This window comes from Zeus faber, assembly GCF_960531495.2.
Source record: "Zeus faber genome assembly, chromosome: 5".
NCBI classification, from domain to species: Eukaryota; Metazoa; Chordata; class Actinopteri; order Zeiformes; family Zeidae; genus Zeus; species Zeus faber.
This window is the reverse complement of record NC_137192.1, coordinates 10,673,913-10,697,679: the sequence shown is the minus strand read 5'-3', so window position 1 is coordinate 10,697,679 and position 23,767 is coordinate 10,673,913. Positions and strand designations below refer to the sequence as shown.

At 44.8% G+C, this 23,767-nt stretch overlaps 2 protein-coding genes across 3 annotated transcripts; both read right to left on the bottom strand.

The window, feature by feature from the left end:
- Positions 1-1,026: 1,026 nt before the first annotated feature.
- On the bottom strand, positions 1,027-13,710 carry tmf1 (TATA element modulatory factor 1). The gene is made up of 17 exons (XM_080000493.1): positions 13,176-13,710; positions 11,643-13,069; positions 11,088-11,191; positions 9,884-10,010; positions 9,576-9,681; positions 9,125-9,267; positions 8,210-8,376; positions 7,601-7,757; positions 7,004-7,096; positions 5,773-5,929; positions 5,482-5,674; positions 4,585-4,654; positions 3,155-3,247; positions 2,869-2,991; positions 2,623-2,775; positions 1,975-2,100; positions 1,027-1,685 (listed from the first exon to the last, which is right to left on the bottom strand). The coding sequence occupies exons 1-17, from the start codon at positions 13,309-13,311 to the stop codon at positions 1,545-1,547; spliced, it is 3,516 nt and encodes a 1,171-aa protein (XP_079856619.1). The 5' UTR covers positions 13,312-13,710; the 3' UTR covers positions 1,027-1,544.
- A 397-nt stretch (positions 13,711-14,107) lies between these two features.
- uba3 (ubiquitin-like modifier activating enzyme 3) lies at positions 14,108-20,265 on the bottom strand. 2 transcript variants are annotated; one of them, XM_080001599.1, is made up of 18 exons: positions 20,245-20,265; positions 20,049-20,087; positions 18,937-19,057; positions 18,745-18,825; positions 18,200-18,282; positions 18,019-18,099; positions 17,492-17,535; positions 17,326-17,390; positions 17,035-17,190; positions 16,834-16,936; positions 16,622-16,735; positions 15,984-16,037; positions 15,814-15,850; positions 15,641-15,722; positions 15,444-15,544; positions 15,173-15,236; positions 15,013-15,067; positions 14,108-14,584 (listed from the first exon to the last, which is right to left on the bottom strand). In XM_080001599.1, exons 1-18 carry the CDS (start codon positions 20,262-20,264, stop codon positions 14,496-14,498), a joined length of 1,389 nt encoding a protein of 462 aa, XP_079857725.1. In that variant the 5' UTR covers position 20,265; the 3' UTR covers positions 14,108-14,495. The 2 variants fall into 2 exon arrangements, with proteins under 2 accessions (XP_079857725.1, XP_079857726.1); XM_080001600.1 differs by lacking the exon at positions 20,049-20,087 and having other exon boundaries at positions 20,245-20,258.
- Between the last annotated feature and the right edge of the window lie 3,502 nt (positions 20,266-23,767).

The window sequence follows — 23,767 nt, the reverse complement described above, 5'->3', positions numbered from 1 at the left end:
ATAAACACGTCCAAAGAACGCAGTGTTGGTTTGTCCCCCCCCCCAGAGACATTGCAGATCAGGGTATTTTATGGCTCCCTGTCAATCTCTTCGCTGCACTCTGCTTGTTTTGAGTCCTGTGAAGGTCAGGGGGGGGGGCGCCACCAACAACAGAAACAGCACACAGAGGAGCACATACACGGCAAAAAAATGAATAAAAATATACATTTAATGGCTCTTTCTCGCGAGGTGCCAGCCAAATCAATCTGCCGCGGATGTCAAATGTGGGATTTTTTTTCAGACAAAACGTAGTTAGGGATTACCACTTTAATCATTTCAAACTGTGTCCTAATCCCACACATTCGCCTGCCCGAAAACTAGTAGGAATCGCTTATGGAAGTGTAACATCGAATAGTGTAGTCAATTGGCAAGATAAATGTTTTAACTGAAACAGATGAACGTCCCACTAAAAGTGATGTATGAGTCCAAGACGCACGAGTGAAAAGAGATGGACGTTATTACACGTTAACCATAAATATATATATATTTTTTTTCGCTCGCGGGTTCACTATTACATAATTTCCCCGAATGAAGAATAAATTCAGGGATGACAAATAAGCACCCAGCTTCGCGACTCCCTTCCAAGTTCTCCATTTATGTCAATAACACCGTTAACTTTACAGTAATCCCGCTCCGGAGGAGGGGGGGGGGGAGGGGGCAGGTTTCCCCGCAACTGCTTCGTAGAAATTCCCCGATCGGCACAAAACCCGTGACAGAGAACATCTCCAACGCGACTTCGTCTGAAGCCCATTCATCGAAAACGTGTTTTAATACCTGAACGTCCGACTTCGGGCTCCTTGGAGTAGCAGGTCGCCATAACACCGGAAACCTACCGGCGTGCGGTCCCGCCTGAAGCCACTAGGGCGTGCGGTACCGCGTCACGCCACTAGGGCGTGCGGCCCGCGTCCGGCCACGAGGGCGCGCTGTGCAGCGCCCGAACAGCCCCGCAAATGAAAGCCTCCGGCACTCGCTTCCACCACCCGAATAAATGTTTTATTCATATACACATTTGTACATTTGTTAAAATCCGAAACGCCGGGATTCCAAACACGGACTGTGATCTGAGCCACACAACACTTGCCTGTTGAACAAACAGCATCCACTGGAATAGAAACCCATTTTTGATAAATCTCAAGAACAGTTGAAATCAATTTGGACATAACTAAGTATGGTGAAATTGTGCAGTGCAAATATACTTCGAAACATTTCCTTCACGGTAACATCTTCCATCATGATTCTCAGTCAAGGGTTTAAATGAGGGGGGGGGAAACAACAGAAGACATACATATACCTTCTATATATAATCTGCGTTCGATAGGTCATCCTGTCACCACCACTTCCCCTTAATTAAATAGGCAAATTTTACGACAGTTAAAATAAAATTATAGTACATACAAAGATTCATTGGATTTAATCTTTCCTCTCTCAACAGTGTTGAAACGTAGAACTCTAAACAGGAAGTGTTGTTTTTCGGAGTCCCAGCTGGAGCGCGGCGCCAGTTCAGTCTATTTCTGGTTCTTGAGCAGCTCGTCGATCTGTGTCTTGTACATGTTTTTCACGTCCTCCAGGTCCAGTCTCAGCTCCTCGGCCTCCTCTGCCTTCTCGCCGTACATCTGCAGGATGGTGTTGTGTCTCTGCTCGAGTTCCTGTGAGCGCAACAGCCATGGCAAAGTGGGAGATAGGACGATTTGCGATTTTTGTTTTTAAGAGGATTCGTGGCAAAGTAAGGCGAGCCGGCAGCTCGACAGAAAACCAAGACTTCCTTATTCCACCTTTATTAAGAAAACCAAACGTACTGCAGTTACACGTTTGTACTTCACTGTCCACAACAGCACAAGTGAAAGTAGTGTTAAAAACACATAAAAACCAAAGGCAGCATGTATATAATAGTGACAAATCACTGATTTCACGTTTCAGGTTAATGATAAGCCTCACCTTGAGCTGGATTCTCAGTTTGGGGATCTCCTTCACCTTGTCGTCCAGCTCGTCGTTCTGCGTGGTGAGGCGGACCATCTCCTCGGCCATGACAGAGCGACTCCTCTCCAGACCCGAGATTTCCAACTGAGGGGAGGGAGACGGACAACGAAGGCGATGGAAGCCAATATATTGGTGTATTGATTATCCCGAACTTTCTGAACCGTCAAAACTGTTCGGCAACATTTAATGTAGCAGCAAGAGCCCAGGCTCAGAAAAAGTTCATATTTCCAGCATACCTAAGGTGCAGCAATGAAAATAAATGCTTAAAAGGACATGTATCATCCTAAGCATTAGAGAAAATCTCCAAGAATTCATTCAAATTCCAAGCACATTCCAAACCTTGGAAATGCAACATTGAAAATCAAGCGTATTTCCTTCTTCCAAGACCTCATACAACCCCTGAACAGTTGCGGTGTCAGTGACAATGATTTGGACACAAGCGTTTCAAATTAAATAAAACAATTAAATATAGGTAGAATTTATTTCGCATAAAATAATTGTCACTGTAAAGCCACGGACACCCTCCTAAACTGGGACGGTCTGCCTGGAAACCTGGCTTGTGAGGAGGAGGAGGAGGAGGAGGAGGAGGGGGGCCTGGGTCCGCACCTGTAGCTGTGCGATCTCCCCCTCTCGCAGTTTGAGCTGCGACTGGAGGTTCTCCAGGATGCTGGAGCCTCCGGAGAGCCGGGCGGCCTCGTACAGGTTGCCCCCGCTGATGGACACGGGCGTGATGCCCAGCGAGTGCTCCAGAGTGTCGTCCTAGGGAGAAGGACGGAGACGCGAGTGAGGTAAGTCGGGTTCAAGTTCAAGTTCCTGCCCGCGACCAGCTTTCCATTCGTACGGGTGGTGTACCTGGGACAGCATGGAGGAGTGCAGCCCGCCGTTGTCCGCGCCGCTGATGGAGCTGGAGCGTGACAGCGAGGGGGTGGAGGAGGCGGGGGGCTCGGCTGCAGAGTGGCCCATGAACTTCCTCTCCTGACGGAGGAAACGCGGCAGCCAGAAAAACATCAACCTCCAACGTCATATTTGGATATCGTTTAAATTGAGATCAGATCATTAACTAGCTAAGGTAGAAGCAGAGACACGAGCTGGCTCTAACACCACAGGAGTCTGTCAACATCCATTTCAAAGAACTTACCTTTTCCTTCAGGGCCTCTTGTGCAAGGTAGCATTTCTTCTTTTCTTGCTCCACCTTCATCTTCTCCATCTCCAGCTGATTGGTCAGCAGCAGCTGGTGGGAGGAGCAAACCACAGTTATTTTAGAGGTTGGTGTTTGTTACAATGAGCAGAGATGCAGACCTGCCAACATTGGGAAAATATTTTGAGGACCACAACAGTGTAACAGGGAGTCTCCATTGACTTTGAGTTACTGCAGCTAAATGACTCCTTCAGTTATTCACACCGTGGCCGTCTCGTAATGAGGCTCATCACATCGTATGCAAGCTACTACGGCTACATACATAGAGTATACACATTGATATCATTAGGATATACCCCCTGAAATGCATCAGCTTGTAAAGTTACCAACATGTTTACCAACTAGAGATGCACCGACTGCAATTCTTGGCCGATTCCTACTTCTGATTTATTTTTTAAATCTGACCTGCCGATTCAGATTTTGGCCGATTCTGACTTTCATTCAATTGTGTGTTCATAATAAACCATTGACCGTTAAATAACTTTTATGTTGTTGTCCTATCTCTTTGAGCCTATATCCATGATCGGAGGAATCAAATGTTCTTATCATTTGGTGTCACTGGGTATATCTGCTGTACGTCAATGGCAAATACATCATGTGACCTGATCACACTCATGTGATTGTACAGCTGCACATATGGACTGCTGCTGCAATTTTCAGTTCCCACAATAGTGAGATTACTGATTTTGACACTGTGTGTTTATTATTGTTCATTATTCACTATGGAACAATAACACAACATGAAACTGTCCCTGAGTTCCAATAAAGTTCCAATATAGTACCAATAAAATACAACCTGTAACTCTCACTGAGTTTTAATAGAACACAACATAAAACTAACATGGAAATGTCCACTTTAAACTTCAAATGAAAGTCTCTTTCACTTTTAAGTGCAAATATTCCTTTCTATTATATTTGTATGGTACTTGGTCATTGCAAAAAAATATAATGAATGGCCAAATCTTCTCCCTCTTGTTCACTGGAAGTCTTTCTTCGCTCACTGTGCATTAAACCAACTGAATCAGCTCCAACGACTCGTTTTACTGAATGATTAGTCAAGAATCTTCTTTGTTTACCATGAAGTACCTCCAAACAGCCGGTCTTTTCTTTCTTTCGCTCTCTTTCAAGCGTCAACTACGTTACATTATGTTGGTATCGGGTTTGAGTATCGGAGCATCATCTGGTCCAATCAGAAGGATGTAGTTTCAATACCAAATAAATGTACAGAATTGTTTGGTTTTGACTGATTTTTTTGCATAGTCAGCTGGCATTTCCTACCTGCCTTATTTGACCAAAGAATTGCGAGGTTGGTACACAATATGCGTGCAGGTTGGCAGGTCTGAGAGATGGAAAGAATATACAAAGTGTACCTTCTCTTTCTTTGCATCTTCCAGCATGCGGCTGTGTTCTCCTCGCAGGTTTTCCAACTCAGCGTGCTCCCTGCGTGAAGACACACGTGTTGACGCAAGTGATAAAAAAAAAAAAACTATCATGCACAACTGTCTTCGAAAAATATATTCAAGATATAGCCTTTACCTCCTTGAGCCGTTACCTTTACCTTTTGACATTTTACTAAGCAACCACGGACTTAGTAAATTAATTTATTTATATGATTTAGTCTCACTATCGCAATGCCGGCATTATAGCATGGTCATGTAGCTGGAGGAAGGAAATTGCATGTAAACCTGATTTTCTTTTTATAGAAGGTTGAGATTAAACCGCTTCCGTTTACCGCACAGAACATAATACCGTCCAAAATATTTCCAAGATAATGGCCGACCCGATAGCATGAGGCAGATTGGTGAACTGCGACTAATGTTGAGCCGGGTAATGAGTGGATCGGCCTACGGGGAAAAAAAAGTTTTTCCCCGAGCCAGCCAGGAGTCGAACCTAGAATCTTCTGATCCGTAGTCAGACGCGTTATCCATTGCGCCACTGGCCCGTTTGGCTGGGATGTGCTTGTCACCCCACACAAGCGCACAGCACAAAGGACCAAGCTCCACCCACAAGGCTGCTCCTCCCCCCAGGGGGTTAAAAGCTATTCAACAGTAGAATTATAGACTAGAACATCTAATATCAGCTTTTTTCCATGACATGTTTGAACACAGCCAGATAGGCAGCTATTGTTATTAGCAATGGCACACCTCGCTGGTGGCTATCTGACACTGTCTTTTCAAGTGTCCTGAAGGATAATTACATGCCTGGCCTGACGCAAATAAGGTTATTTGAGGAGATCGAGTGCGTCTGTAAAGGTGAGTGTACACTACCTGCTGCTCTCATCCTCCAAACTCTCCCTCGAACTCTTCTCCGCCTCAAGCCGAACCAGGACACGACCCTTCTCCTGGCGGAGCAAGGAATTCTGGGACTCGAGAGAGGCCAGCTGGGACCTGATGGCCAGCAGCTCCTCCGTGGCCGAACGCTCCTTCTCCACGGCAACAGCCAGCTGCGCCTGGGCGTCCGCTGCTCGATAAGGGGAGCGGTTTCAGCCTTTATCCACAGAGTTCAAACGGATTGAACATTATTTCGTAGTACAGGATGTCGGACACGCCTGCTCTCACCTAGCCTGTCAGAAATGTTTGTTTCCAGTTTCTCCCATGATGCCGTCTGGCCCCCCAACGAGGCCTGCAGATTCTCAATCTGTCGGAGTAAGGGGCGAGTCGCCGACGTGACGCTCTGACTCAGTTCCTGATTCCTGGTCTCCGCTTCCTGGAGCCTCTGAAGGGAGGATGAGACGAGATGATTTCGAGGGGTTGAGTGTCGGGCTGCACGATATATCGTTTGAGCATCGTCATCAGCAGTTGCAGTAGTCACATTGCAGGACCAACACAAACACATCATGCTGCAACTTTATTTTTTTTCTGCGGATGATGAAGGGTTCTTGGTCGAGACGGTACCAAGAACCGGTTACAAATTTCCAAGAAGCGTGGATTCGATAAGACATGCATTCCGATTCTGCTTATCAGCTCCTAACTTTTGCATATTTCAGTGACCCTCCTGACTCGCTCACCTGATGCCGTCGCGGCGCGGTAGCAGACCGGAAAATAATCGTAATCCATCCAATTGACTTCCCGAATCAGCTCGTGTACGTTTACATCGCTCCCGACATGCAGGCAACATAAAGCACCTTGGCATAAAATGTCCGTAAAGCAGTTGCTGCTGATTTGCGACATAGGGATAGATAGGTATCGGGATGCGCACACACTTCTGTTTACATCCTGGACCATGGCTCACTATAGCAAACGCTCAAAAGTTTGGCTTAGCTTCACTACATTTAAATATAAATTTTTACTAATATTTGTCCATTACATATTTAAATAGTTTCGGTTTGTTATTGTTTTTGTTGATCATTCCTGATAAGAAAGAGTAATATTTATTTTTTATGATTGAAGGAAAAAGGAAACCTACCTGTCACAGTTGACAGTTTACTGATTTTAGCCTAAATGTGCCAAGAATAAAGATATTGTTTTTATTTTCTATGCAGATGCACTCCCCTACAAAATCACCCCAATCAGTCTAGAATTATTAATTCTTTCCAAATAGAGCTATTCAAGTCATCTGGTGAAAATTCCTGTATTTTTTCATATCACAATAAACTGTATATATCACAGAAAAGATAAAAATTGCAATGTCTATCGTACAAGTTTTATCGTACAGCCTTCGTTAAGTGTGTGGGAGGCCTAATTTATACATCTGACCTTGTGTTCTTCAGATGTCAGAGCTCTTCAGATGTCGACAGTTTCTGCGGAAGTATAAATTGGCCCTTAGACCTTTAAAATGGGCTTCCCATACCTGCTGCAGCTCCCGGACCTCCTCCCTCAGATAATCCTCTTTCCTGGCCTGCTGCTGCTCCGCCCGCTGCAGGGCCAGCCTCAGGTCAGCCACCTGCACACAGGGTTTCGATTTCAGTTGAAAAATGTCATCACTGCGACAGTCCATGCAGTGTAAAGAATAATACGGTAGTGAAATAAATTGGGATTGGAATTTCATGTAGATATGCCACTTAGCAAATCAGCATTGTGCTTGCAACAGGACTTCAATCTGTGCATTCGTTTGAAGTATAGATTTGAACAGTGGTTACTGGCATTATAGTTCAAGTTTGCGAGTAAGGTGCCCTGCACTGCTGTTAAAATGTTTTCAAAACCCCCTGCTCCAGGTCAAATTTATAATACTTTTAGCCATCACTGAACATACCTACAGTGATAAAAAAAAAAAACTTATGTAAGGAGAAAATGAATGAATGTTGAAATCATATCCAAATAACAAATTATCAATCTCAGGGCCAGTGGCTTTAATAGCAGAGAATTTAGAAAGTTACCAGCCCGGAAAGCCAGTGGAATGTTTTGCTCATCGTCAACCCCTGGTATCCATGAGCCCAGCCAGGCTTACCTGGTTGGCCAGGGCCTCCTGCTGGATCCGGGTCTCCTCCTGTGCCTTCTCCAGGGCCAGGCTCAGCTGCTCCTTGGCCTGGGTCGCCCTGCTGAGAGCTGCCTCCTGGGCCTCGCTGGCCCTGCTAGCATTGGCCTTGTGGAGCTCTGCCAGCTCCCTGCAGACACAGACACACAAGCTCCATTGACCTTTCCTTTCAGAAGATGAATGCCATGCAGCCGGCTGTATTGTAGCAAGCTTAAAGTCACATCAGGCAGAAGCTATGATCGATTTGATTGTTCAATTTGATAGCTATGATCATCGAAGTTATGATCATCCATTTGATTGGTCATTTAGACTATGTGATTAATTCAGATGAGATAACACTTTATTACTCTCCAGGGTAAATTCAGGAGAAAGAGACCGGCAGTGAAGGCAGCCATGCAAACGGCCAATTTACTCATTGGGAGCAGTGCATAAGACAATGAGAAAAAACAAGGAAACGACACTGTTGAATTCTAATTTGAAATGATCGATTTTAACTTATAGGTCAAAATAAAAGCCAATAATGTCAACATGAAATGTAAGCCCTGGTTTGAGGCTGTTTTCCTGCTTCAGTGGAGTGTTTACTTGTAAGAGTTGTCCAAAGCCGCCTGGAGGCTCCGATTCTTCTCTTGCAGCTCCTCCGCCTCCATCTGCAGCCGGCTCAGCTCCTTCTCTTGCTGCTCCACCACACCGCTCAGCTTCTTGATGTTGTCCCTGTGCTGCTTCTCTACCTCCTCCTTCCCATCCAGAACCTTCAACAGAGTTTTTAACCGGAAGTGTTTAACCGGATATAGGGGGAAAAAGCTTTGATTTACCAAATACTGTTTTTGAACTTCTTAAATCAAATCTGCCTATAAATTTCAGGAAAAACAGGACAGATGTAATCTAAGAAATAAAGCTTATAAAGAACCTTATAATGAAGACGGAAATTTACAGTTTACGGTCAATTAATTGATTTTTATGTGAAATTTGGCAGCTCTTTAAATATTAAAATACAGTCACAAAAGGTTACTTTTTTGCTTTGTTTGCCTGCACCAAGGGAATCCCAGATAGTCTGTCGTAATTGCAGCCTCTTTTTTCTGTGTTGACGAAGCCCAGTCTGTCTACTGTCTCCATCCCTCTTTCTATGTGCATCTTTCACACGGACTATTTCCTCTGAGAGGACAAGCATGGCAGAAAAAACATGATGCAAAGAGGAAGAGACCCAAAGCATCTGGAACCAATAAGCCATGTTCTTTGGATCAAATATTGCGGAACATAGAAGGGCTAATGAGACGACCAACATTAGACTAGCGTCCACGAGACACAGGATTCCAAGCCCAAATAGGTCTGAATAGGTTATGATAGACTAGTTCTCCCTCTAGTGGTAGAAGATCACATAACAATTTAATGCAAAAACCAAGAGAAATGAAAGAAATGGAAAATGAGCACTGATGACCACGTCTCTTCAAACATAGTCGCTGGTAAGTCCAGGTCCACCGGTGCCCTCGCTCTGCTGACCTGCTGCAGGTGACTGAGCTCCTCTTCCTGCTCTTTGACCTTCTTGCTCTGCTTGGTGATCCTGGAGTCGCTCTCCTTCTCCTTCACACGCAGCTTCTTGATGATGTTGCAGTGCTGCAGCTGCTGCTTCGACAGCTTCTCACCTGAGAACCATTGAAAACATTCTGTTCAGCCACTTTGAACAAGTTATTTTGTCTTAGGACATGCAATGTCAAATCACTTTCTGAAGGGGATTCAAATTAAATCCCACTCCTGAGAGTGAGACCGTGAGTGAGACTAACACTTGGGACTAAGTGTTTTGAGATACAGAATACTTTAATCTCCTAAATTATTTTAGGAGCATGAGTGTCCTCGTGAGTGCAATTGAGAGCTCAGAAAACTCAATTTCTTGTGCTGTGGATGGGGGAGTATTTCCAAAAGCCTAAGTAGGCTTCCAGATAACAAGCTCCACCTTCCTCCAGCAGGCCTCTGATCTGCTCCTCCTTCTCTTTGATGATTTCCATTGTCTCGTTGGAGTTCAGCCTCTTGGACAGCTCTTCTCGCAAGCCCTTGATCTCCTACAGTGGATGAAACACACATCCACCTATTAAAAAGAGAAACCCTGGACAGCTACAGTCGTTTTGGTGAAAAATAACACTGCAATAACAATAAACAGTGCAGCTATAAATTCAAGTAAAAATAAAACCACAGATTGAAGAAATAGAATTTCGGAGTGGCTATGGAAACTCGTCTGTATTTTATTGTGATCAGCATGGTTACCTTCTTCGCGATGTCTCTTTCTTTGCAGGCCAGCTGAGCCTTCCTCTCTGCATCGGCAATGCGCTGCGTGAACTCGTCCTTCAGAGACTGAACCATGGAGCTCTCCTCCTTTAGGTTAATCACTTCGCTGGAGGATATATGTGACTCATTAGTCTAATATTGTCAAAACCGGACACATGGACCAAATGGTTTTCTCTGGCCTTTACAAGTATTTAGTTGCATTAGTTGATCAGTTGCATTAGTTGCATATTTAAACAATGTAAAAGTAAATCCACATCTACACAACAGCATCTCTCATTTTAAGTACTAAATTTGCGCGTGTGCCCTCCCCGTAGTATATTGACGGTACAAGTAATGTAATGCAGCAAATGCGGTCTCCCCATTCCAGAAGTGCAGGATTTATTATTTACAAGTTAAGTATTTACTCAAAAACATCAAATTTTTACTAAATTAAGTCCCATAGGAAGGGAAAGCAATGGGGAGACCATTTCTTTAGCCTAACAGTACAGAGCAGGACAGTCCCTTAAAAATTTTAAGGAACCCAAACGAAAAAAATAGATGTAAAATAAAAAGACAGGCACAGGGGCCGGCACGCACCACTGTCTGGAGGAGAAAAAAAATAAAAAAGACTCTCTGAGTTACGGGTTTCATTTTCCATCCAAGTAAAAAAACGAGGAAATTAAATAAATCTCTCTCTATGAGATAATAATATATATTGGTATATTATAATCGCAAGATTTGCATATAGAGCGGCAGGTACGTGTGGGGGAGGGGGATGCCTGAGCACCTGCCCCATGGCCCCCACGGTGCCATTTTTATCATGTGCGTTTTTTATTTTTTAAGCGTGAATGGGTATCGAGGTAGCGGATTGTCTGGGCAATTAATGGACAGCTCTGAGCGGAGAGGGGGAGAGCCACTGCCCCTCCCTCCCTCTCTGCTCCAGTTTCAGAACATGGTAAACTGCACTTACACCGTTTCAATGCTCAGCTTTCTCCTGGCGGATAGAAACACTTAAAAAGAATGTCTGTCATCAATGCCAATCGTGATCGATGCAGTCGATCGCCGATAGACGATTTAATCGTAGGTCTGCCCAAGCCTAACCTGACCTAAATATCTGCTGCAGTATAAGACTCAAACTCAGACAATCATGGAATGATTATTTATTACTGCTATTCAGAAATAGGTGTGGTGAGCATATACTCACTCTTTAAGGTTGTCACACTCTTCCACTAGCCTGGCCTTGTCCTTGCTCACTGCCAGCAGCTGGGACTCCCTCTTCTCCAGCCGGCTTGTCAGCTCATCAATCACCTTTAGGAACCACAATATTATTCAGAAAACGTTTTTTTTTTTTACCCCTCAATGGGAGAGTTTAAGAGCAAAGGCCTACCTGGAATAAACCACCATAAACCACACACACACACACACACACACACACACACACACACACACACACACACACACACACACACACACACACACACACACACACACACACACACACACACACACACACACACACACACACACAAACAGTATATAAATCAAATAGTATTACCTTCTAAGTTTAAATACACTGCCAATGTCTGCTTTGTTATTACTTTTTAATATGTGAAGCACTGTGACATTGTTATTATTTTTAAGAATTGATTGGATTTTAACCTGATTTATACCAGTTCAACACCAGGTCACTGAAAAGGTCTAGATAAGAACATATACTGATACAATCCACTACTTATTAAAATTCATCACCAGGCATTACCTTCTGAAGCTCCAGAATCTGACAGGTGGAGACACTCTTCATCTCTTCTGTGATAGGCGGGGTGGGACTTTCGTCCACCTCCGGGGTGGGACTCGACAGCGTGACGCTCACTTCCAGATGCCCGTCTTGTTCCGTCAGCTCCTCGGGCTGCTCGCTGTTAACAGGCGTAGCGCTCCGTCCACTCTCCTCCATCTCGTCCAACGACTGGTCCCTCATCGTTTCAGTGAGCCCTTCTTCTTCTTCTTCTTCTTCTTCTTCTTCCTCCTCTTCCACCTCTTCCTCCTCCTGCCCGTCCTGCTCCCCCTCCTTCCCAACACCCCCCTCCTCCTGACTCTGAAGGGCGGCTGGCGACACGGCCGTACCGGGGGTCGGACCGACGGTGACGGAGGCCAGCGTCCGACTCCCAGGGACGTCGTCGTCCGAGTTCACCTCGCTGACGCTGCGGCTGTCCAGCGACTGCATGCTGAACGAATCAATGCGCTCAAAGGCGTCAGAGGAGGAGCCACAGCTCTCCGTCAGCTTGGCGTAGTCGTCCAGACGAGGGAACTCTCCGCAGGCCGAGGCGGAGAGCAGCTGGAAGGAACCTTGCATCAGGTGGAGGCTGGCCTTGGCCTCGGCAGTCTCCTGCCTGGAGCTGGCTGAGCTCTCGCTCAGCACGCTCTCGTGGTCCAGCACCTCGATGTCGCTCGTGGTGGAGGTGCCCGATGAGAAGGCGCTGACCGGCGGCGAGGGGGTGTCGTTCTGACGGTCCTCCGCCTTTGGCTCTTTACCTTCCACGAGTATCTCCTTCGGGGGCGAGGGCGGCGATGGATCAGAAGGGGCGGAGCATTTGGGCTCAGACGTGGCGGCTGACGGGTCGGGGGAGGGAGTGACGTCGGGCTCAGTGAGTTGTTCTGAGGCAGCAGACAAGTGTTCTGTTTGGAAGTCGGTGGAGATTGTATTGTGAACGTCATTTTCATCCCAGCTATCATTTGCCCTTTTGTCATCATAAGCAGGATCGTCGTCCCGAAATGCAACAGGGGTAATCGGCTCTAGGATAACGGAGTCTTGCTCAGGTTTGGACTCGAGCTCAATAAGCTGGATCTCCGAGAATTCCTGAACCTCTTCAGTCACATCAGTAGAACCTGACTTAAGAGACTCCGCGTCATCGTTGACAAGATCATCCTCGCTCGGCTTTTCCTTTTCCTGCGGTCTCCTATAGGTCTTAGCGGGTGCAACGGACACGACATCACTCTGGTTCGTACCCTGTCCATCTCCGGGCGGCAGAAAGGCACTGAAGAAGTTCTCTGATTCATCCACGACCGTGCGGGTCACGGGAGTGGTGATGGCTTCGGACGATGGAGGAGGTGTCGTGGGCTCCTCTTCGGGGGGCGAGTCCCACTGTGTAATTCCCCATCCTCCACCTAACGATGACTTCACGGGTAGATCTGGTTTGGGGTGGAGGGGAAACAAAACAGTTATTCCTGATTATCTCAAAAGACCATTAACTGCAACAGTCAAGTCAACTTCAGAATATTAGCCAGCTTCACTGACCATCATAGGGCATCACCACTGTGTCACCCCACTGGTCTTCCTCCTTGATGTCCAGCACTCTGTCGATGGACTTCTGGGCTGTTGTCAGAGCCTGCTTGGCGAAGCTTGACAGGTGGGAAGCGTTGAACCAGCTCATCCTGGATCCTTCTTGCACACTTTTATGTGTTTATCAAAGTCAGCTCACCCAGCTGGCTCGCAAGTCAACACAAACAACTAGCTCATGGTTACAATGGTCAGTTTAAGCGGAAACCTTTCTGAACTACAAATTCAGTGAGCTCGAAATGAGGTAGGCTACCTTAGTAAATATCAGAGATGTGGCCCGAAACTGTTGGAGTTAGCATTACTACTAGTTAGCATTACTGCTATCAACATCCAACACTGCGGTGCGATTCCCGAATTCAGTTCGCTACATAAACGCATATTTCCAACAACGTGACGAGACACATCGCATCGACCCAACGCGCCCTTAGTATCATGGTTTCTCTACGTCTGCTTTGGACTTCTTCCCCCCGCTGTCATGGATTGTTTTGGTCGCTCCGCTAGCACGAGAGCTAATGCTAACGTAAACCAACTCGCTGCTTCCTGTACACGTAGCGCAGTGACGTCTAAGTCGCTGGGCGTGTCTAATGCCATGGCCTACGTCATCGTGGCTATTTAATTCTCTTTAGTTAATAATTCATTTAATTACGTTTGGAATTCATTTAATTGCATGTCGTTTATTATCTAATTGAATGTCGTTTATTATTTAATTTGATGCAGTTTGTTATTTCATTGTATTTATACTTTGTTTATTATTTATTTTAATGTAGTTCTGATGCACAGTTCATATTTCACAGGTTGCAGAATAAAGCATAATTTGACCAAAGAAAAAGCTACAATTCACTGACTCACAACAGTCCTTTGTATGAAAAACTAATTTATTCCAGTTCACATCATCATTTGTCTGGTCAAGGACCAGTGCAGTTGTCACTGCAAACTTTGGGACAAACAAACAAAACCAAACAAGTGTTTGAATAAATAAATACGTCAAGTCACCGAGTAATAATTACTTCGTTTAAACATAGAAGGGTTTTGAGGTTGCAGTGTACGGAGATACGAGTACTAGATCCTGAAGACACTGCAGTCGGGCTATCGAGTGCAAAATATGGATTTTCGGTGCGAGAACACAGCGAAGCGATAAGCGAGGCTGAGAACCACCGCGCGTGGATGCAGTGCGCCGCTACTCTCGTTTCAGAAGCGTCGCACAGAGTCTGCGGCGAGTCGGGGTCGCCCCTCCTGACAACCACGACCCCAGACGGGGTAGCAGCGCATGCGTCCGTCTCATGAGGTGAAGCCGAGTCTGAACAGCACGGTCTGCGGCGTGGTGACGTCAGCGACGGCCAGCTCCTGCCCGTCCCTCAGCCCCAGCTCTGGAAAGACAGAGACGCGTGAATAAGATAAACATTTCATTCCTAGTACCGTCCTCGCTATATTTATCTTGCCAAATGAGCCGGTGAAAACAAACAAAAGTGATCCACATTTCAACTGTCAATCATTCCTCAGTCGCTCAGCCGTAATTCTGAAAATGGCCAATGGGTGGCGCTTCTCGTGAAAATGCATTACTGAAGGAACAAACTCTTCGTTTTCCTTCACCGACATACACCATTTCCACTTAAATGTATTTTTTTAAATTTCTCCAAGATGTTCATGTGAAGGCGTGTCCAAGATCGCCCAGGTGCAACACTTCTCCGACTCCCAAGACTGAAATCCACTTATTGCGACACATTGAATCGGGTGGGAAACGCCGCTGTCACCACCACGGGTGTGACCGGGGGCTTCTTGACTGAAGGCCACTCACCCTTAAGTGTTCTGGACAGATTCGGCCTCGTCCGCTGCTCGATCGAGGCGACGCTCTGTGGACAGAACACGCACGTGACTCAAAAAAAGCCTTCAACGCCACCCAATTTCATCAGAGCGCGCGCGGTCTCGGACAGACCGGAGGACTAGAGATCTCTTACCGGTAAGTATAACGTTTTGTTCTTGCCCTCCACTGTAGCCGTTATGGCCGGCGATTTCATTTGTCTGGGGAAGGGGGGAAAAAAAAAAAAAGCACAAAATATTTACAGCTGCGCTCATTTACTGACCCCAATGTAAGGAAAATGTCAGGATCTAAAGACAGGAAGCTCCATAGGTAGTCAGAGGGAGAGCTAAAATCTAACAAACTAGGTTAGGAAATAATCCTATAATATAATATTATAATATAAATGCACTGGAGGCGGGTGGACCTACAGGGAGGCACTCGCAGTCAGGTAGTCCAGGATCTCCTGCAGCTTGGAAGACGGTGAGAATTTCAAGTCCAGGGGCACTTGGCTGCAGGCCAAACAGTTTTGCTGCAGCATCGGTGGATAAAACGCATCTTTTATAGCCAATTCAAATGTTTAAACCCGCAGCAGACTCTAACCTCAAGATGTAAGCAAAGGACCGACCTTCCGTTCTGCCTCGAACGTGTAGGTGTACAGGCCGTCGACGTCGTTGAAGACCATGTAGTTGTTGAGAGGAACATAGGCACTGAAAAAGACGGCAAGGATACACTTTATATTCTTTTATATCTTAAAAAAATAAAAAAATAAAAACCTTCGTCTAATCAAGGTGAACTCACCTTGATGCTATTTTGAAAACTTCAGTTGCGCAGGCAGCTGGAACAGAGCCAAGAGAGGGGAGGGAAAAAAACGAGCAGACGATGATCGTGTTGATAATTATTTTTTCAACATTAGGTCAATGGACATGACGCTGCTTGGGAAATGATTAACGGGAGCCGCCATTATTTACCTGCGATGACCGCATTCGTGGACGCTACGGCCGGAATGATCCTCTTCACGACGCCTGCAGCGTAAAATGTTGGTTTGAAAGGAGAACGTTCAACTTTTTAAATCTATGGTCAAAAACACAGCTTCCACAAAGCCTTTACTATGAAGAAGGTTGCAGCTTTTGTATTTTATATGCAGTGGTGTGAAAAAGTGTCTGCCCCCCTGCCTGATTTTCCAGTTTGTTTTTTCAATTTGTGGGTTTTAAAGGGAGCAGGAAATGAGATGACACCAAAACTCACTTCTGTCAATTGTTCTAACTCCCAGTGAATTTATTTTACAGGCGAATAGCGCCTAAATTCTATTTCTCTCAGTTGCCAATTACCGGAAATATTGATAAATTATGATTGATTGATTGATTAAGAAATCAATCAATCATAATTTATCAATTTGATTTATCATTTCCATTTCCTCCTCATGAATTTAGCTTTTAGCCGTTCCCTGTGAATCTGGCCCTCGGTGTCCTGTGAAAACGGAGTAAATCAGACAGGGGGCAAATACTTCCACTGAATAAAATCCAGTGCTGCCAAGTGGATATAAATAATACAGCGCGAGTGCAGTGCGTTGCGTGACTAGCAGAACTTGGAGGGAGTGTGGTCTCACCCTGGGTGAGTCTGTACGTGACTCCCGTGATGCTGAACTCTGCCGCCCTCTCCTGAGACCTCTGGTACACCCACTGGATGTGCTGAGGGTCGTCCCCGTCCAGGCCCACACCCTCTTTGGAGGCAAACAAACAAACGCAGAGAATGTTTTGGAGTTCAGTCTGGAAATGTGAGACGGGTTAAATGCGACGAAAAAAAACTCGGCCCGGGTACCTCCAAAGGGCTTCTCTTTGGGCCACAGCAGTATCCGGACGTACTCGACGCAATGTTCCGGCAAACGCGGCATGGAGGCTATCGTGCACATGGGGAAGTTGATCTGTGGAGCGCAGACAAATGTCATGCGGAGCACACCTGGATGCTTCCCCCACACATTTTCTCACGGGATCTTCGGTTTATCTGAGGGGGCTTCCTTACCTGGGGAGGGTAGAGCTCAAGGGTGCAGTCCATGCAGGCGGTCAGACCAGGCAGAATGACCCTGGCGTTGCCTTTAAAACCTTCTGTGCCTCCGTCGATCAGGGGAACGACGGAGCTCGGGTCCAGGACGTTGTCCTCATACACCAGCAGAGACAGCTGGAGGCCAGGAGGAGGAGTTTGTTTGGCATGGGTTCAGTGCCTGACGGTGTTGTTCTCAAAGCCTTGATTAGTCTTTCACAATAACGACATAAGAACGACTTGATGGGGTTTGAAAGGATGAGTCCCTCTTACCAACATGCCATTCATCCATCTCCTGGCAATTATGGAGTCTAGTCCACAGACGATGATGTGAAATTCTAGGGGGAAGAAGAAGCGAAATCTGAGTGCAAATGAAGAGTTTTACTCCTGATGACACCGCAGCCTGCGAGGTACAGGAAGTAACCCTGGTGATGCTTACGTCTATAAAACGTCTCGTCAAAGTCTTGAATTTTCTTAAAATGGCTATTAAAGGGTTAAGGGAGATTTGATGTTTGTACAAAATTAGGCATGTTTGTTTCTCTCATGATTTTTCCACCTCATTCATCTCTAAAGGAGCGATGGACAACTTTTTTTCGCTTTGACTTATCATTATGAAGTTAATGTTGATTGCACGGTGTAATGGCGACGGAATAATGACACCATCGGCGTTTAGATTGCTTCCCTGCCTGCGCTTTCACTATGCAATTCTCCATGCCACCGGGTACAAAACCCCAGGGAAATGATCAATTTACAGCAGCCAATACGCAACCATTAGTGGAAATGGCGAACGGCGGAGCAATCTGCTCTGCGTAGATCATAAATCCTTGAATAAAATTGAATGAAAATGTGTCTATTGCTCCTTCAACTGGAGACAGTAAACAAAACATTCAAAATGCATTTTAATGAGGGATCTTATAGCCGTCTGACATTTGTATTAAACACTGCTATAAGATAAAAAAAAGATACGGGACCACGTGGCATCCAGGAACTCTGCTGTTGATAAAATCGGCTGCAACTTCCGCCTTGGGTCGACCGACATCTTTAGGCCTGGAAAACAAATCATGTGCAAGACGTTTCAAGTGAGTAACTGGTTGAGATTGATATGAAGAACATATACAGTATATATAATGCATAAAAAAAAGCTGACCTGAAGAGAAACTGTCTATTCAGGTTGGAGACATCGATCGTGTCCATGTCAACAACATGGATGTTGCAAAAGCCCGACATGGCCTGAGCAACAGCGGGAGGACAGGAAAGAACATTTAAAACAACTAGGACACTAGATACCATTTATTCTTTTTAAATAGGGTTCATTCCGCCATTACAAAATTTTATTCAACGACTTTCAAGCGCTATTTGTTCATTTCCACTTTCAAGAACAAATATGATCAATTTTCAATGTGATCTTTACGAATTAAAATGTAATGTAATTTTAGTTTCATTGTATATTATTTACATTAGTATATCATATATATATTATTTATCTGATTGTCATCTACTATCATAAGTATCTATTTCCAACAAAAGCGATTCTGGGGGAAAAAAAGTACGTTCCAATTTAAATAAAAACAGGTTTTCAAGCACCTCAGTACAAAAGGGGCTGTTTTCAAGGTATTTCAGTACTTAAATGTTTGAGGACCCAATAAGAACCCCATTCAAACCTTTTAAGAGAGTAAATAGCATCATACACACCAGGTTTTTAAGGAGTTCACATCCAAGGCCACCGGCGCCAATGACAAGGACTTTGCAGGTGTCCAACAAAAATTGCAACGACTGAGGAAAAGTAAAGAAATAAAATAAAATAAAGAAAAGGTTATATTAACGACGTCAAAGAGACATCTTAACAACATGACACGTTATTGGCTTGAACAAAATAACAAACACCTCTGTGCTGGCTTCGAAGTCCGGATGCGTGAAGGGCCCTGATCGCTCCAGAAACTTCCTGACGTGGTTCCACCGTCCCTCCCACGCCGTCCTCTCTCCACTGCCGCCATCCACCATCATCCTGCAGACGATAAGAGTTTCAGAAGAAGGTCAACTACGGTCATCGCAAAAAAAAAAAAAAAAAAAAATCACCATAAAACCTTGTGCTCCCAAATGTATCCGTGTAGCAAACATCCTGTTTTAATACCATGTGCGTGAAGTGGTGGGATCATGCAAAACATCAGATGCGTAGTTTGTCAGATCATGCAATAATATCAAACAGCAGGATGACATTCTGGATAGCCATATGTTGTTCATAATAACAATAATAACACGTAATCATAAATATCAAGGGGGCGTGTCTGTCCCTGTCTTCAGCTGAGCTCCCTGTCCTCTAGTGATGAAAGGTTCGGCTCTTTTTTTGGATTCGGTTCTTGATGAGTCGCTCACAAAAAAATGACAAAAAAAAAAAAGAGTCGTTGGATTGTCTGACTCTGCAACGGTGTGATTCGGTTGGTGTATCGCATGGTGATCCAGGGGGGACCTCCAATGAGCGATGAACGAGTTAGAACAGTGGATTGGCTCTCGTTCGGTAACAGAATTCTTCACGGGAAGCCTTTCATTCTGTTACAATTCTGTAACTCCGGTGAATATTAAAGTGTAAATCAGACACATTCAATAATGACTACTGCCAAATGCTTTGGTCTTTTTTTTCCCCCCAGATAAATTTAACCCCCGATGATTATTTTCAGTTTGCGAGTCGAAGACGAACTCGCTTTCTCGCTCTATTGCCGGAGTGACACCAGACCCCCGAGTCATTTAAAATACTAGTTCGCTTCGAACGAATCGTTTGAGAGTTTCGCATCACAACTCCACAGCTCAAAGCAGCTAGCTAAGCGGCTAGCTAGCCTGTAAACACCGAGTAAGGGAGGAATGCACATTACAAGTAATATATCACATCATTTATCTGATATATCTAAATAGTCCCCGTATACTAGTCATCCGATCATCAAATCAGCTAACATGACCCCTCCTCCTGCCTGGGAACCTCAAACCTTCCATTCACCACTAACTTCTCAGTCAGCTCCACTACTCTGCTTCTTTTCTTCCCCCTATAAAAAGAGAGAATACAAGGAGATCCGATCATACTCCGCTTTCCGATGGTTACTGAGATCTGAAAGCATCGGTTTTTTTTTTGGGTGGGGGAGAGGGGGTCAGTTACAAGTCGATTCACTGTGTTCCTTGTTTGGTTCTTCGGCAGCTACTTACGGCTCATCCGAATCCGCCATGTTTTCCTGTGACTTGTCAGAAGGGCAGAGAGCGGGCAATGACCACGGCGACCACGAGGGGGCAGCACATACCGTCTAACCCGCAGACCCGGAGAGGCCAGTTCAGACGGTGCGTTCACGTCATGTGGGAAATGTGGCTTTCACACCTTTGCCCCCGGCGTGACCTGTTTTACACCAAGACGCAACCAGCTGCAAACATATATATATATATATATATATATATATATATATATTTTAACGTATATATGTACATACAAATATATAAATAAATAAACATAGTTAAATAGATCATTTTTTTATTTGACCTTCATTTCATAATGATTAATAATTCAATGCAAATCAATGGGCGTGGTTATCTCGCAGATTCAGAGCACTGCTATTGGCTACTACCGCTTCTTCTGCACAACACTGGCGTAGAAGTTGGATCCAGGGGCCGGTAGGGAGGGAACCGGTCGCGGTGGAGGGCCACCACCTGGTTTCGCTTGGCCAGCCGCACCCTGTACGCCACATCCGACAGCCGTTCCAGCACAGTGCAAGGGCCAGCGCACTGGCTCGACAGCTTGGGGGAGAGGCCCTTCTTTCCTCTCCGGACAGTGGACCCACACTTGGGTCCCGGGTGCAATGTCCGTTCCCCGGCAGCAGGATTCGTAGGCCCACTTCTGTCGTCGCCGGTGTTACTCTATGCACTCCCGCAGCGCAAATGTTTGGACATGAACTCTGTACCCCAGTCGACTCGGGCCGCCCCTGGAGCCGGAGGGGAACAGACTTTGCACCCGGGGACCAGGTGTGGATCTGCTGTCCGGAGAGAAAGGATGGCCTCTCCCCCAAGCTGTCGAGGCAGTGGGCTGGCCTTTGACACTGTGCTGGAACAGCTATCGGACGTGGCGTACAGGGTGCGGCTAGTCAAGCGGAACCGGGTGGTGGCTCTCCACTGTGACCGGCTCGCTCCCTACCTGCCGCTGACTCCAACCGAGGCGGAATTGGGAGCTGAGGACCAGCTCCGGCATTATGAAATAAAAGTCCCCTTAAATAAATGATAATTGTCCTTTTAAAAAAGTCCTTTTTATAATCAAAAAATATTTATTTATTTATTGAACTATATTTATTCATTTATATATTTATATATAAATGGCGTTCCATAGTTTACAGCATATAGGCTGGTCCACCTTTCCCGGCGAGAATGCATCGATCAGGTATGTGCAAGACGTTAAAGGCAACCGCGGTGAATTTGATAAAGCAGCGGAGCCGGTTGCGGTCAGTAAACTGTGGCTATGGACTAACATTCACAAAAAAACAGTGCCATCATTTGGAAAAATATCCTTACTACCTCAAGGGAAAATAAACAAATCAATCAACCAGAAGAAGATCTTTCCCGAAAATAATTTGAATGTCGTCGAGCAAAGACGAGGGTAATGTCGGATGTTGAAAAAAGACGGGGCGCGGCTTTTTGATGATCTATGTTCCAAAAAGCAATTCCTCTTTTTTACTCTCATACGTACCCTGGCCTGGACGATAGTGCGCATAATTTCCATCTCTCTGCATGACATGAATGCAGCATTCAAGTCCAGCTGCAGGGTTAAGAGCCAAATAAATTAATAAAGTACATGTTTCTATTGAATATTTATTAGTAATTATTAAGTAATAATTCTCAAGGGATACATTTGACACAGGTTTTTTACTGTTTTATTTTAATTTATTTATTTTATTTAAAGTCTACAATTTTTTACAACAAAGTGTAAACATAGGTAGTTCACAGTTCCTACCATCTTTGCATGCTTTTGGGGCCTGTCATAGTCATTTTAATGATGGCTAAGAGATTGAAAGTGGCTTTGTGGTAATTACCTGATAAATACTCTGCTCTTCGGGTCTGCCCTATAAGGTAAGCAATTACCTGTAAAACCAATTAACAGTTAAATAGGTAAAGAGAAATGGGCCATGCAAGTAAAGTAAATCACTACTAAGAGCAAAGTGGTAATTAATCGTATTAATCCTGATTGGCCGGAATGTAATCTGCACCATTGTTAATAATTAAATTCCAATATATTTACAGCTCTTGTTCTATTAACCTGTTCAGCTCGGAAGCCCTTTCTTGGTGGGGAGTGGGAAGTTGGTGCCATATACAAGTGCCTTTCACCATCAGAAAGCTGAGCGCCCAAGGAATAATTTGAGATGCAGCTTGACCATGTACAGTATTTCAAACTTTTATATCAATTAAGAGGTAAAAAAAGATTTTTTTTTTAATTGCGCCTGATTGAATGATTAATATTTTGAGTGTAAAGGGGCTTTGAACATTATACTCATGCCTATTGATGGCCATTCCCTTGTGATTTGTTGCTGCACCAAGTTGTGGGTTGATACCATTAGTTACACTGCTTTGGTACACTTTCTAGCCATTTTTGACCATTTGAGGGAAAAAGTTTGAGAAAAATCCCCCAAAATGGCCACCTGGAGACTTGAAGACCATTTTCTAAAGTGTTTTTCACTTTAGTAAATGTAATGCTCTGGTGCAGTATCAATAACTTTCGAAAAATTGGAGATTTGTGTGATTTTGACGATCTTGACGATTGGATGACAAGCACTAGTTTCTGAAAATGGCTCAGAAAAACCCACGTATCTTCAATGTACCTGGACATCCCATACATTTTCTGAATTGTCTATGTGTCCTGATTCCGGGCCTAGAGTTTCATGAGGCTGTGATTATCCTTGAGGTCACAATAGGTCATTTTATACAGTAAAGTCACAAAAAAAAAACCACTTTTGAGAAAAATCTTCGGATTTACAACAGTCTCATCTTTGTAGCCACACCCAGTTTCTACAATTCCATGATTGTTTAGGGACCACAGTGTGCAAAAACAGGGGAAATAAAAAAGGTAAAAATAACATCTTTGCACTACATCTAGAACACGCTCTGTTTAGGACCCTGATGCTACCGTACCTTGTGCAGCTGAAATATGTCCGGCATGGCTGTAAAGGTGAAACTTTTTCCGTTCCAATGAGCCCAATTTCATTCAGATATCTTGACGTGAGGGCTCAAGCGACCTGTTTGAAAAAATTTACTTTTGTTGGGAAAAAAAAAAATATCGCCAACTTTGGAGCTATGTTACTGTGCCGCGTCTGTCGGCACAGTAACATAGCTCAGGTCAAGTTTAATGGCCTCTCTAGTGAGGGAATCTCCCACTAGAAATTGATTTACCACTATGTTGTAGTGATGAAACCCGGTGTTAAACCTCTCATAAAAGGGTGATTCATAAACCTGCGATGACCTTAATGCATTTAAAGACATGCCTTTGGTGCGTTCAGGTCCTTCATCCATATTTCCACATTACTTTCTATAGTTTAAGGAATTGTTCACAAAAAGCTTATGGGGGAGGGGGGTTGGGGTCACAAGCATTCTCTCTCCGAGTGATATTTGGGCAAAGCATCGTTTTATTTCTTCTTCTAATTTTAATGAGATGTTCCGAGCGACGGCCTCCAAAATCCCATGACTAAAAATAACTGCCCCT

Bases quoted from the DNA above. Each gene is read 5' to 3' on its own strand.
- tmf1 (XM_080000493.1), bottom strand. From the start codon at position 13,311: ATGAGCTGGTTCAACGCTTCCCACCTGTCAAGCTTCGCCAAGCAGGCT. The intron at 10,011-11,087 runs GTGAGTATATGC...TATATCCTCCAG, and splicing joins GAGTGTGACAACCTTAAAGA to CGAAGTGATTAACCTAAAGG. The intron at 2,101-2,622 runs GTGCGGACCCAG...CCCTCCCCTCAG, and splicing joins GGGAGATCGCACAGCTACAG to TTGGAAATCTCGGGTCTGGA.
- uba3 (XM_080001599.1), bottom strand. From the start codon at position 20,264: ATGGCGGATTCGGATGAGCC. The intron at 18,100-18,199 runs GTCAGCTTTTTT...TTTGTTTTCCAG, and splicing joins AATAGACAGTTTCTCTTCAG to GCCTAAAGATGTCGGTCGAC. The intron at 14,585-15,012 runs GTGAGTGGCCTT...CTGTCTTTCCAG, and splicing joins TCTGTCCAGAACACTTAAGG to AGCTGGGGCTGAGGGACGGG.